At 37.5% G+C, this 14,761-nt stretch overlaps 1 protein-coding gene across 1 annotated transcript in view; it reads left to right on the top strand.

Annotated features, from left to right (window-relative positions):
- Positions 1-14,761, top strand: part of LOC143662295 (uncharacterized) — a 161,878-nt gene that overhangs the window by 15,905 nt on the left and 131,212 nt on the right. The window contains exon 3 of the mRNA XM_077135900.1: positions 5,741-5,834. Within this exon, the coding sequence (XP_076992015.1) occupies positions 5,741-5,834 (94 nt within the window). The remainder of the gene's footprint in view (positions 1-5,740; positions 5,835-14,761) is intronic.

The following is a 14,761-nucleotide window of genomic DNA, read 5'->3' as shown; positions in this document are numbered from 1 at the left end:
ACAGTGTTCATGGTGGACATCCTTGTCTTAATCCTGATCTAAGAGGGAAAGCTTTCAGACAGTCACCATTAGGTAGTATGCTAACAGTTTATGTGTCTATATCTATCTATATATACAATTGTTTATATAGATATAGTTATTAATTTTATTGATCTTTTCGAAGAACCACTTTTAGATTGGTTGCTTTTCTCTGTTTTTTAATTCTCTATTTCATTTATCTTCACTCTAATCTTCCTTCTTTCTGTTTGTTTTGAGTTTAGTTTGCTCTTCATTTTCTAGTTCTTCTAGTTTTGAGGTTAGGTTTCTGATTTGAAATCTTTCTTTTTTTTGCATGGGCAGGCACCGGGAATCCAACCCGGGTCTCCAGCATGGCAGACAAGAATTCTGCCACTGAGTCACTGTCTCACCAGCCTTTCTTGTTTTTTAATGTGAGCATTTAGAGCTATAAATTTCCCTTTCACCACTGCCTTTGCTGCCTCCCATAAGTTTTAGTATACTGTATGTTCATTTTCATACATTTCAAAGTATTTTCTAATTTCCCTTGTGATTTCTACTCTAACCCATTCGTTGTTTAAGAGTGTGTTGTTTAATTCCCACATATTTGTGAGTGTCCCATTTCTCCCTGTTATTGATTTCTAACTTCATTCCATTGTGGTCTGAGAAGATGCATGGTATGATTTCAATATTTTTAAAATTAACTGACACTTCTCTGGTGACCTAAAATATGGTCTATCATAGAGAGCAGTCCATGTGCACTCAAGAAGAATGTGTATTGCAAGTGTTTCATATATATCTGCTAGTCTTGTTGGTTTAGAGTATCATTCAAGTCTGCTATTTCCTTTTTGATCTTCTGTCTAGATGTTCAATCTCTTATTGAGAGTGGTGTATTTAAGTCTCCTACTATTAACACACTTCTTGCCCTTTTATAAGTTGTTCTGGTAGAGGGACTGCTTCCTGGAGCTTCCTACTCTGCCATCTTCCCATAATCTTCCCATCAAGACATTTTAAGTGAGACTGTCATCGATTTACTGTGAGTGTGTAGCAGTACAGAAACTTGGTACTGCCTTTATTTGTTCTGAGGTGCCAGCAGCTTGTACCATGAGTGCAAATGTCACAGTGAGAGAGGTAAAGAATGTCTTGGTATTATGAAGAAAATAGTTTTAGCTTCATGGACTAGTTGACCATGTCTCAGGCACCCCCAGGTGTGGGAAGCACAATCTGAGAGCTGCTATCATAGATACTCTTTTGTACTTTTCTTTTTTCACTTAAAAATATATTCAGGAAATTCCTCCATATCAGTTTACAGAGATCATCCTTATTATTTTTACAGTTGCATAGCGCTCCACTGTGTGAATTACCACCGTTTAATTACTCTCTTATATTTGGGCATTTAGATTTCAATTACAAACAATGCTGCAATGAACAATTTTGTGCATATTCATATTATTGAAGATGTATTCTTGGGACAAATTCCTGGAATTGCAATTGCTGGGTTAAAAGATAAACACATATGTGGTTTGTTAGATTTTGCCAAATTCTCCTTCACAACAGTTGTACCAATTTCCATTAACAATGAATGGGAGTTCCTATTTCTCCACAGCTTTAGCCATGAAGTATAGTACAGAAAATAGGAACATGTAAAGTAATCAAGTATTAGATCTTTAAAAATTTTTTTTTTAATTGTGAAGTATAACATATATACAAAAAAGCAGTACATTTCCAAGTGCATTTTAACAAGTAGTTATAGAGCAGACTTGAAAGTTTCATATGGGTTACAGTTCCATGAGTTTTTTATTTTTTATTCTAGCTGCTCCAAGACACTGGAAACCAAAAAAAAAATCATATAATGACTCAGCAGTCATACTCATTTGTTAAATCCTATCTTCTCTGTTATATTCTTCCTCTCTTTTGTTTCTTTTTTGTGAAAAAAGCATATATACAAAAAAGCAATAAATTTCGAAGTACGTTGCAGCAATTAATTGTAGAACAGATTTCAGAGTTTTGCATAGGTTACAATTCCACAATTCTAAGGTTTTTTTTCTAGCTGCTTTAAGGTACTGGAAACTAAAAGAAATATCAATATAATAATTCAGCACTCGTACTCATTTGTTAAACCCTACCTTCTCTGTATAACTCCACCATCACCTTTGATCTTTCTCCCACTCTTTAGGGTTATTTGGGCTATGCCTAGTCTATTTTTTTCATGTTGGAAGGGGTATCGATAATATGGGATAGGGGGATGGAGCTAGCTGATGTTCTGAAAAGGCTGGCCCCCTCTGCATTTCAGGACTTATCTGGTACAGGAACCCATCTGGAGGTTGTAGTTTCTGGAAAGTTACCCTAATGCATAGAACCTTTGCAGAATTTTATATAATGCCCTAGTTATTCTTTAATATTGGAAGGAATGGTTTTGGTTGGGATTTGGTCAAGTATTAGATTTTGATTATCTAATACTAGATACATTGTCTAAAGAGTCAACACCAACCTTTTTCTATCAGTTGATTAATTAGAAGTGGGCCTTGGCCAAAGCTGGTTCAGGTTCCCTATCCTGGAAACTCTGAAATTAGAACTGAAATCCTGGTCTGTCTCTTTTAGGAAATGATGTAAAGTTAGGGCCAGTTAGTCATATTTGGCCATATACCAAGCAAAGTAGAGAAAACTGGTTTGCAGAAGCAGAGAAGAGAAAATGTTAGCTGCTGGTGGCTTCTCTATTTCCTGTCCCAGGTCCTGTGAGGCTCAGTTGAACTTTCAGCCCTTGGATTATAGTAAAGAGTAGCTACATGTTATTATTTTCTGATATTATTATAATTATCATTATTATTGCTGATTAGCTATTTTTCATAAAAAGAATGACTAAGACAAATAGTTGCAATATAATGAGCAGTGCTACTTGATCATAAACATGCATTAATTAGGAGTCAAGATTGAGATGTTCTAACAAAGATCCAAATCAGTATGAAAGAAGTTTATTTCTTTCTGTGTCACAATTTGAATTTAAGCCCTCCAGGGCTAATATGGCAGCTCTGTGGTGTTGAGGACCCACATTCCTATCTTGTTGTTTTACCATTCTTAACTCATCCTGGACTGGTGGCTTCTAACCTAAAATGGCTGCTTCTTGTAATCTAAGATGGCTGCTTTAACTCTTACTCAGTGAAAAGAGAAAAAGGAAAAGGGGAGGTGTTCCAGTTTGCCAGCTGCCAGAATGTGATATACCAGAAATGGAATGGCTTTTTAAAAAAAATTTTTATTGACAAAACAAAACAACATACAAACATGAACGTTCTTAACATGCGAACATTCCATACATGGTGTACAATCAGTGACTCACAATATCATCACATAGTTGTATGTTTATCACCATAATCATTTCTTAGAACATTTGTATTACTCCAGAAAAAGAAATAAAAAGAAAAAATTCATATATACCATATGCCTTACCTCCCCTCTCATTGACCACTAGTATTTCCATCTACCCAATATATTTTAACCTTTGTTCCCCCTATTTTTTTCCTATACTCCTTACCACTTCCTTTCATTGATCACTAGTATTTCAATCTACTCAATTTATTTTAACATTTGCTCCCCCTATTATTTATTTATTTTTAATCTGTATGTTTTACTCATCTGTCCATATCGTAGATAAAAGGAGCATCAGACACAAGGTTTTCATAGTCACACCGTCACACTGAAAGCTATATCATTATACAGTCATCTTCAAGAAACATGGCTACTGCAGTACAGCGCTACAGTTTCAGGCAGTTCCCTCTAGCCACTCTCATACACCTTAAACTAAAAAGGGGGTATCTATGTAATGCATAAGAATAACCTCCAGGATAACCTCTCAACTCTATTAGAAATCTCTCAGCCATTGGCAATTTATTTTGTCTCATTTCTCTTTTCCCCCTTTCAGTCGAAAAGGTTTTCTCAATCCCTTGATGCTGAGTCCTAGGTCATTCTAGGATTTCTGTCCCACATTGCCAGGGAGGTCCACACCCCTGGGAGTCAGATCCTATGTAGAGAGGGGGAGGGCAGTGAGCTTTTTTGCCATTTTGGCTGAGAGAGATAGGCCACATCTGAGCAACAAAAGAGGTTCTCTGGGGTGACTCCTAGGCCTCATTTTAAGTAAACTTAACCTATCATAAGTTACATATGAACAAACTCCAAGATCAAGGGCTCGACCTATTGATTTGGTTGTCCCCACTGCTTGTGAGAATATCAAGAATTCTCCAAATGGGGAGGTTGCATTCCCCCCCCCCCCTTTTTCGCCATTCCCCCAAGGGGACTTTGCAAATACTTCTTTATTCACTGTTTAAATCACTCTAGTATTTACTGGGGCATCATACTGGACAAAACTACAAAATCTCATACCCTATTCAAGGTTCCATGTACTTAAGGTGTTCAATTAAATGGTCCATATAAATTAAATTAGGAAATGCACTAGTCAAAATATAAATTTTGTACCAAATAAACATTTTTGCTTTAGTCGCACAAAGAAGTTGAAGGTTTAAAATCAGAATGACCACCTATTTTCAACATCCTGCAATATTGGCATTCCTTTGTTCTTCCTCATGGAAAAAGGAATGGCCTTTTAAAAGTGAATTTAATTAAGTTACAAGCTTACAGTTCTAAGGAAGTGAAAGTATCCAAATTAAGGCACCAATGAGAGATTTACCTTCATTCAAGAAGGGCCGATGGGTCTCTGTCAGCTGGAAGTCATGTGGCTGACATCTGTTTGTCCCTTGCTCCTGGGCTCCATTGCTTTCAGCCTCTGTTCCTGTGGGGGTTCCTCACTTTGCTTCTGTGGGGCTGGCTTTCATCTCTTGGCTTCCCTTGGCTCTCTCCAGATTCTGGGTTGCTTAACATCTCATGGTGATGTCTGCTGGGCTCCAAGAATCTCCAGACATCTGTGTCTCTGGTCTCTGAAGCAACTGTTCTCCAAGCATCTACATCTGCTCCCACTGTTGGCTCTGAAGCTTCTATTGTTTCTCTCATTTCTGGCTCTTTCTAAAATGTTTGCTCTTTTAAAGGATTCCAGTAAATTAATCAAGACCCACCTGGACTTCCATCTAATCAGAAGGTCACGCCCCATCTCTGTGGAGATAATCTAATAAAAAATTTCTAACTTGCAGTATTGAATCAGGATTAAAAGAAATGATTGCCTCAACAAGATTGAATCACGATTAAAACATGGCTTTTCTGGGGTATATAATATTTTCAAACTGGCACGGGAGGCATGCCTATTTTTTCTAACAGCCCAAGAAGATATAGTACAGATGGTTTATTCCCACATCCTATTGGGCTAGAACCAAGTCACATGGTCTAACCCAGCTACCAGGGAGGCTGAGAAAAATATCCTTTAGCTGAGTAGGCATGGGTTGGACCAAATTTCACCTAATTCTATTGTTAGAGGAAGAGGGAAAAATGTATATAGGAAGTCAACTAGCAGTCTTTGGTATAATCTACCTCCTCACCACCCAAATATCTGGGCTCACTATTCTTCCTACATATAAAATACAATTATCCTTTCCCCAAGTGAAACAACTCAAAGTTCCATCCAGCTACCACATTCAGTTCAAAATCTAAGATCTCTGAGTGATACCCAGTCTTCTCCATCAGGGCTGTCTGTGACTCTTTTGTGTTAGCTGGCGTTCTCTGAAAGACAAGTTATCTGTGCCCTCCACCTCCCCCCACCAAGAAATAGTGGTGGTTGAAGAAGAAGCTAATAAAAAACTCCTTTCAGAAGAAGAAAGGATATGGAACAGCAATCGATGGAGAAGAGCAATGTTGAAATCCACTGGGCTTGACATGCAAAGACTCCTTGCCCTGGCAGTAAAGTAAGTTCTTGAATCTCTTGCTTATTGTTTTTTGAGGCCTTTGGCTTTGCCCTGGGAGGTTCTTCCACCAGTTATCCTCCATGGTCACTTCTCAAGTGGTATTGAAGAGTATATTCTCCGTAGGTTGAGGTTTGGGAGGGGACTCTGGGGGTTTCATTAGGATTGAAGAATTACAGGGTTCTGAAACTGGTCTTATGGATTCTTAATCCATCTCTGGTATATTTCTTTCCATTCAGTTCATAGCCATAGATCTTGTCAGGAAAATGTTCTTATGCCTGAACTTTTACTTACTGGTTTCGTGCATGGCACATCCCCCCACACTAGCTATATTATGGTGGATATTCTGAGGCCATGTGAATAAATAGACTTGGATTGGAAAGCAATATTATTAGTCTGTTTTTGCAATGGACTTACTCCTATTGTCTGGTGAAGAACCCTTGAGAAAGGCTTTAAAAACCCTCCACTGAAACTCATTCTGCTTTCAAATGGGCTAATGTTTAACTGAATTCGTCTCTCACATAGGACTTGGCTAAAGGCAACTAAAAACAGTCAACATACACAAACAACATACCCAAACATTTCAAACACTTCTCCTGAAGCTGGGGGACGGATTGGCATGAGAATTGCCTTCCAAGATATTGCATGAGACAGTTTATCACATTTTAACCAAATGTATTGCCATACCATATCAAAGATCACCAGATTTCCAGCTTGTAGTTCTGTGTCTTTACCACCCAACTACTAGGCAATGCCATGTATTTTGAGATTTTGTTGTTTAGCATCCCACTTCTGATACTAAAATCTGTTATTAGTGTATTATCCAGAATTTTCCAAAGAAACAGAACCAACTGGATGGGAGTAGGGAGGGAGGGAGATGAAAGAGATAAAAAGATTTATTTTAAGGAATTGGCTCATACACTTGTGGGGGCTGGTAAGTCCAGATTCTATAAGACAGGTCAGAAGCTGTAAATTCAGGAGTGGTGATAAAGTCTTTAGCCCAAGCCTGTAGCAGAAACCAAAGAGGAGTAGAGGGCATAGTCTTGAGGCAGAATTCCTCTGACCCTGAAACTCCCCGTTCTGTGCTTTTTTAAGCCCTCCCACTGATTGGATAAGGCCAACCCACATTGCTGAGGTTAATCTCCTACGCGCTAATCCATTCTACAAAAATACCTCCACTGTGACACTTTGCCAGTGTTTGACCAAACAATTGGACACTATGACCTAGCCAAGCTGACATAAAATTTACCATCATAGTTAGCATATAGGTCCTGGCCACTATAACAAAGAGTGAATATAATAGTAGCTTAAACAGGATGGATATTTACAATTTTCTTTAATGAAACAGTTTGCACATAAACAATCTGGGGCAGAAATGGTGGATCCATTGTATTGGGGACTCAACTGCTATCCATCTCATTCTTTTGCCATTCTTTACACATGGACTTTCAGCTCATGAGTTGAGGTGGCCACTTCCCTGCCATGGGAAGGGGCAAAGAGCACGGGAGAGCATCCTTTTAAGGATATGGTTCAAAAGATTCATATCTGACTTTTGCTCACATATTGGCAGAACCAAGTCACATGGCTGCCCAACACTGAAAGAGCCGTTGGAAAATATTGTCTTTAACTGGGTAGCTGTGTGCTTCCTTACTAAAGGAAAGAGGAAAGAATAGACCATTATAACTCTCTGTCATGCAGTATTATTTCTTTGTATTTGGACCTTAAGTACTTAGTACAATGCATGTCAGCAAATTTTGTTTTGAGTGAAGTTTGCTTAGCTGTGCTTGAAGACATCTGGGAACATAGAGATGGGAACATCTGCATTTTGCTCTGGAGAAGGGTGTGTCAGGCCCAGGGAATAACATGGATAAAGAGATAACCACTTGCTGCAAATTTGGGACCTCTAAATAGTTAAAAATGGCTGCTGGAAAGAGGGAAGAAAAAGCTGAGATAAAGGTATCATAGATAAGCAGAGGACAGAGCAAGCAGTTCGGTGTATTTTCAGCAGGTCAAGTTTAAATTTACCCTTTAGAAAATGGGGAATCCCTAATAGCTTTAAAGAAAACAAGGAATGTGACCATATTTACATTTTCGGAAGATAGCTTCTGCAGCAGTATGGAAGAAAGATTGGTGCAGATTAGTCTAGAAGCAGGGAGACCAACTGAGAAGGTTTTTGAAACATCGTTGTAAGACATGGTAAAGGTCTGAGCTAAAAGAGGTGTCAAGACTCTAAAATCGAAAGTCTACCACTTATTAGTTATGCAACCTTGGACCAGTTATTTGACCTTTCTATAACTCAGTATCATCATCTGTAAAATGGAGATGTAATGCACTCACTTGTTAGTCTTTTTTTTTTTAGTTTAATGAATTAATATATGTGAAGCACTTATAAATACACCTGGGAATAACTAAGCTGTCCAAAAGCCTAATTTTAATTATTATTGGCCCAAATAGTTTAAGTGACTTGCTTCTGGTGCTTCCTCCAAATGCACATTCTCACCTACTTCCTCCAATGTGTGGTATGTGCCAAAACTTTTGTCTCTACTCTGAAAATTCTCAAGACTCTTATGTAATCTTTACAGCCTATGTCCATTTGCTTTTTTTTAAAATTTTTTTTGTTGTATAATATAACATATATACAAAGCAAGGAAAGAAAAAATGGTTTTCAAAGCACTCTTCAACAAGTAGTTATAGGACAGATCCCAGAGTTTGTCATGGGCTACTATACCATCATCTCAGATTTTTTTTTCAATGTCTATTTACTTTTATTGACTCCCTTATATTTTATACTTTCTTCCTCCTCAGTTATTGTATCTGCCTACAACTAAGTTTAATAATACGAAGTAGGTATTTTCATATTTCTTATGTGGGTTTATGGTTATATATAGCAATTTTGTTTTCATATTTCTGTTTATCTCTCTTTTATGGTTTTTAATCCATGTTTACATGGGCATCTTGATTATGGACCCTTAAATTACTCAGTTTCTAACAGTCCATGGGTTAAAAAAGTGTTCAAGAGTATTTTTTTTACAGTGGATAATCAGATTGTGCTGTTGTCTTCTACGGTTATTGAATTCTCTCATATGTGTGTAAAATATCATGTGGTGAATGAACATGCTTTCACTCTGGAACAACTTTGCATTTGTGGTAGGAAATGTACTTTGGAGGAAATAACCCAAATGAATCTTATTAGCAACAGGTGCCAAAAGGTTAGCAGGTGTCTGATGATAATAATGGGCAGGAGGGGTGTGGTGTGTGGCCAACCCATGCATGATGTCTGCCAGCCACGTTCAAATGCTTTCTCCACATAGCTCCCTCCCCAAAGGTTCCTTGCATGTGAGTTACGCTGCTCTGAGCCATCACCCTGACCACCCTGCCCCTCCCTGATGCCTTATAGAGGCTGCTTTGGCTCAACCCAGCCCAGCTTCGCTCATGGGGAGAGCAGAAAGGGGCCTCAGAGAGGCATGTCGATGGCTTTGTGCTCCTGGGATGGCTAACACATTTGGAGCCAGAGGTAGAGTAGCATAGCCAATGGCAGAGAACTAATGTAGACAGCATTAGACACTTGACAGTGGTCTGCAAGGTGTAGCCTGGTTTTTAGAAATACCTTATATCTTGGACAAAATTCTCATCTCTGTGAAGCCAGCTCACTGCCTCCTCCTTTTCCTCCTGTGTTCATATAAGGCAATACTATCTAATAGGAATATAATACAAGCTGCATATGTAATTTAAAATTTTCCACTAGTCACATTAAAAAAAAAGTAAAAAAGAAAACTGGTGAAGTTAGTTTTAATAATATATTTTACTTAACCTAATGTATCTAAAATATCAATATGTAATCAGTATAAAAAATTATTAGATATTTAACATTTTTGGAACTAGGTCTTCAAAAATCCTACATATATTTTCCACTTATCTCAATTAAGACTAGACACATTTGAAGTGCTCAGTGGCCACGTTTGGCTAGTGGTTTCCATATTGGACAGTATCAATCTAAGGAACCCTATCTATTATTCTTGCAATTGAAAGCACAAAATGCTGTGATGAGATTGATTTTTATGCAGCAAATAGAATCAGATACACCCTAGGATAGTTCAGGAATGGGAATTAGAAGTTATTGCGTATCTGTCTTGTTTGTTCATTTTTTGCATTGTAGCTAGCTGCAAAGAATATCAATGAAAAGAAGACCCCTTCATAAGAAAGGGTAAATTGTAAAAAAGAAAGAAAAGAAAGCATTTTCCTGACAATGCAAAGAAGGTCCTCTACAGGTGGTGTATGGCATATAGTTTTGGTTGTTGAAGATCAAGGAAGAGATAATTAAGCTAAATAGGGTCCAGAGATCTGGGAAATGGGGAACCAACTGAAGCAGAGCTCATAGTCTGGTTGCCATTTTCATTAAAATTTCTCTATAGCACTTTTAAATCTTGAATACATCTGGAATATGTTTTGTTTTTTGATCTACCTTTATTTTTTCCAAATGGTTATCCAGTTGTCTCAACACCACTGATTGAATAATTCCTTCTCCCCCTACCCCACCTAATTTTAAAAGCTACCCTTTTTGTAGGTGTAAATCTTGTATATTTTCCCTAGTAGCTGGCCCAATTGTTTAGTCTATTCTTATACCAGTATTACAGTGTTTAAAATATTTTAGCTTTATAATATCTAGGGCAGAGTCCATTAATTGCCCCCCACTATTCATTCCTCTTTCCTTTTTTTGGGGGGGGGTGCATGGTCTGGGAATCGAACTGGGTCTCCCACGTGGAAGGTGAGCATTCTACCACTGAACCACCTATGTACCCCCTCCTTCTTTTTAATAATAATCCCTACCCCCTAAAATTTAGCCAAATATATATGTGTGTGTGTGTGTGTGTGGTTGCCAGCTGGGGACCACATATCCCAGCCTCCCTTGCAAAGCTGTGTGGTCATGTGACCAGGTTCAAGCCTTTGGTGAGTGAAAACAAAGTAGGCAACTTTTAGGTCATCCCCTTAAAGAAAAGTCTACTTGGCCTGGACTTTCCCTTAGACTAGAATGAGGATATGCAAGTTAGCCAGCTTATTCCATGTAGAAAGAAAACCAGCCTAGACAGTGGCGACACAAAATGGAAGAATCTGGATCCCAGAATGACTTTATGGAGTATAGCCTCACAGAAACACTGGACCATTCACCCTTGAATTTTTTGCAAAGAGGAAAAGCACTTCAATCTTATTTTTTTTTCTTTGCTTTTTTTAACATAGGCAGGCACCGGGAATCGAACCCGGGTCCTCTGACATGGCAGGCAAGCATTCTTGCTGCTGAGCCACCGTGGCCTGCCCTCCGTCTTATTTTTAAGCCCTATATTTTGTGTCTCCTTGCCAGTAGTGTAACTAACAAAAAGTCGGCAAAATTTGTTTTTCTCTATCCAAAAGTAATACATTTAAATAATAGAAAATTCAGAAAACAGTAAGCAAAAAGAAAGTAGAAATCACTCATAATTACACCACCAAGGGATAGATACTTTGAGGAACACATTTCTGTTTTTTATAGTGAATTCTATGGTGATATGTACATATATATTACATATATTTAGAGAGAGTTTTATAGTTTTATATTTGTGTAGAGAAATGGATATAGCTATATATAACAAAAATGGGATTGTATTCTACCTGTTCAGTTTTGTTATACTTCTTTCACCTGAAAGCATATATCATGAACTTTTCCATATTATGAAATATTCCTGTATAATATGAGTGTTAATTGCTTAAAGTATAATTTGTTTAAAAAAGTCATACATTGTGGACATCTAGATTGCTCCAAATTTTTAGCTATCATAAATAATAAACATTTTTGTAAAAATGTATTTGCTCTCATCCAGATTATTTACTTCAGATAAATTCCAACAAGTGAGTTTTCCAAGTCAAGGAATATACAATATTCTGTTTGTTTGTTTGTTTTACGTGCATTGTCAAATTGCCCTTTAGAAAGGATGCAGAAGTATAATGTGGTTGAGTATCATGTTTCTCTTTAGCCTTTGTGACATTAGATATTGTAGGTTTTTAATTGATAAAAATTCTTGCCACCTCCTAAATTTCTTTGTTTTCAAAGATATTCTAAAGGGAAATTGGAATAGACTTCATTGGGGTATTTTGGTTAAAGAAACTGTTGTCTTAAATGGGATGGATTTGTGAGACCTTGAAAAGACATAGAGATGGGTCACCTCTTTATTTAATTTCACTGGGTAGAGCCAAGGGGCCATTATTAGAAGTAGTATCATAAGGAAGTACCATATAAAACTGACAGTAAAGCAAGTAGGATCACCAATCTGATCAGGATTAAATTTAGAGATAAAACCTGATTTTAAAGCCAGAGAACTGAGGAAAGATGGTGGGGAGAACGTTTGAAGTACATGGACCAAAAACCAAGGCTAGGAAGTGATCAAATTAATGTGACCTCTGAGACCAAATCTTTGTCCTATCCTTTCTCTACCCCATTCCCAAGTGATACAGAATGGATCATGTGCCCCTTATGTTGGGGTAACCACTGATGTACTCTCCTGTCCCTTTTTTTAAAAAGGAAAGAAAGGAAAATTAACATTTTCCCACTAATTTAGCTATATGAAACATCTCATCACCCCTTTCTGGGTTTGAAGCTGCTGTCTTTAAGAGTGCCATCTCATGCTTTGTATCAGCCAGTGCTGGATAAATCTTAAATAGCTTATGCGCAAAACTTTTTGTAAATTTTATATTATTTGGAAACTTTGCTTCTTTGGGGTTGGGGAACACTGGCCACCCCATCTCTACAGTCTGGGCTGGCAGCATGCTGATCTTTTATATTCCTTTCCCCATTCAGTTCCCCCTTTTGGTGACGTTTCTCTGAGATCTGTTAGGTGTGCATCCTTCAGATTAGTGGCTTATAATGTACCCTCCTTTCGTCTGGTCTTTTGGGGGGCAGATTGGGAAAAAGAGAAACCAACAATGCAACTGTTTGATGCTGAAAATGGACAAATTTCACTTTGAAATAAAGAACCCATCCCTCAAAAAAAAAAAGAGATGAAGGCTAGGGTAGCTTCTGAATTAGTTGCATTGATTCTCAGCTCAGACTGCCTGGGCTCAAATTCTGACTCTATGCCTCGGCTGTGATGTGCTAAACTTCTAGTAGACATATTTAAACAAGGGGCTAGTTGGTGGGGTCTGGTTTCTCAAACTACGTGGTGTCCTGGACAGCATTCCAGTCTTTAAACCGTGGCTCAGTAGTGGCTGATCTTGCTCATGCAAGCCAAAAAAGTAATTGTTTTCACTTATAAAATGAAAAAATAATATACCTTCCTCATAGGGTTGTGATAGTCAAACATGCCTAAGACACATACAGTGCTTTATAACAGCACAGTGCACAGTAAGAGTTAGGAATTATTGTCATAATTGCAGTGAAGGAATCAGATACACGAGTCCACTGAGTGTGTGAAAGTTTTAGGAATATTTAAGAGACAACATTGGTGCTTAACATTTTGTTATATATGACCAGTTCAGTGCTGTGTGAAACAAAAATAGAGGGTATAACCCTTGGAAAGGAGGAGACAAAATTATCATTTTATATAAATGACATGACTGTGCATCTAGAAAACCTAAGAGAATAAATGTCCAGAAAAAACCTGCGTGACCTTGGGCAAGTGACTTAATCTCACTGAGCTTCAATTTTTTTTTCATTTCTAAATTAGGATAATAATGGTAACTAATTTATAGGATTATTGCAAAGATCCAATGGGAAAATACATGTAAAACATATAACATGGCACCCGCCATAAGGCAAGTGTCCAATATTGTTAGATACTACTATAATTTTATCACTGTTATTTTTATTATGACTGCTATACAAAAATTTTTTAAAATCAGTACCTTTCCTTTATCCTCAATAAATAGCTAAAATATGATATGATAAGGAAAAGAAGCCACAGTTATAGTAGTAAAAATAAGTAAATAAAGGCTCATAAAATTCTTTAAAATACTCTTAGTAAAAAATGTTTTAGACTCTTTGAAGAAAATCCCAACATCTACTCAGAAAAATAAATAAGCAAATGAAACTACCATCTTCTTCAATGGGAAGGTTTGGTGTTATAAAAATATCTGGTTTAACAAAGTTCTAATTAAATCCCAGCTCAGTTTGGGGGGAAGAACTTTACTTAATGATTTTAAACTAATTTCTTTCAAATTATGAGCAGTAAATAAAATAATCTTTGGGCAGAAGTTAAGCACACTTTCCATAAAAGCCAGGTCAAAAGAATCAAAATGGGGCGGGCCACGGTGGCTCAGCAGGTAGAATTCTCACCTGCCATGCCGAAGACCTGGGTTCAGTTCCCAGTGCCTGCCCATGTAAAAAAAAAAATAATAATAATAATAAAATAAAAATGTTCACAAATCACATTTTCCTCTTTGGAAGTAAAATAGTTTTATTGAGTCTATGGGGGAAAATACTCTTCTTACTTTTTCTGTGCTATTAAAAAAAAGAAAAAGAAAAAAACCTAGGAGAAAATTAGCATTCCTTTTTAGTCACTAGGCTATAAATATCTGGGTGTATTTTTTTCTTTTTTTGGGTGTATTTGAGAATTAGCAGTCTTTAGTCCCTATTTCTGCTTTACCTAGGGACATTCAGTACAGCATCTTATTTTATTCTTGGGAAAACCTCATAAAATAGATTTTATATTATCAGCTCTACTTTGTAGAGGGGAAAACTCCGACTTATGCAAGGAAACTTGGTAAGTTCACAGAGTGAGTCAATAGCAAAGGCCAGAATTAGTTCATTCTGCTCAATGTAACATTTCCTGAGCATCTTTTTGAGTCAGATCCTGCTGGCAGTTCCTGGGGATACAGAGATGAGTTGGGTCTCTTTCTGCACAGCTGGGGGCCCCTCTCTCAGCTTCTGCTGGCAGGGGCGGGGCGAGCTACACACTACACAGAGT

The sequence above is a fragment of the Tamandua tetradactyla genome, chromosome 18, assembly GCF_023851605.1.
Source record: "Tamandua tetradactyla isolate mTamTet1 chromosome 18, mTamTet1.pri, whole genome shotgun sequence".
In the NCBI taxonomy this organism is placed as follows: Eukaryota; Metazoa; Chordata; class Mammalia; order Pilosa; family Myrmecophagidae; genus Tamandua; species Tamandua tetradactyla.
Note: the sequence above shows the minus strand (reverse complement) of the source record. Positions and strands in the feature narration are given on the sequence as shown.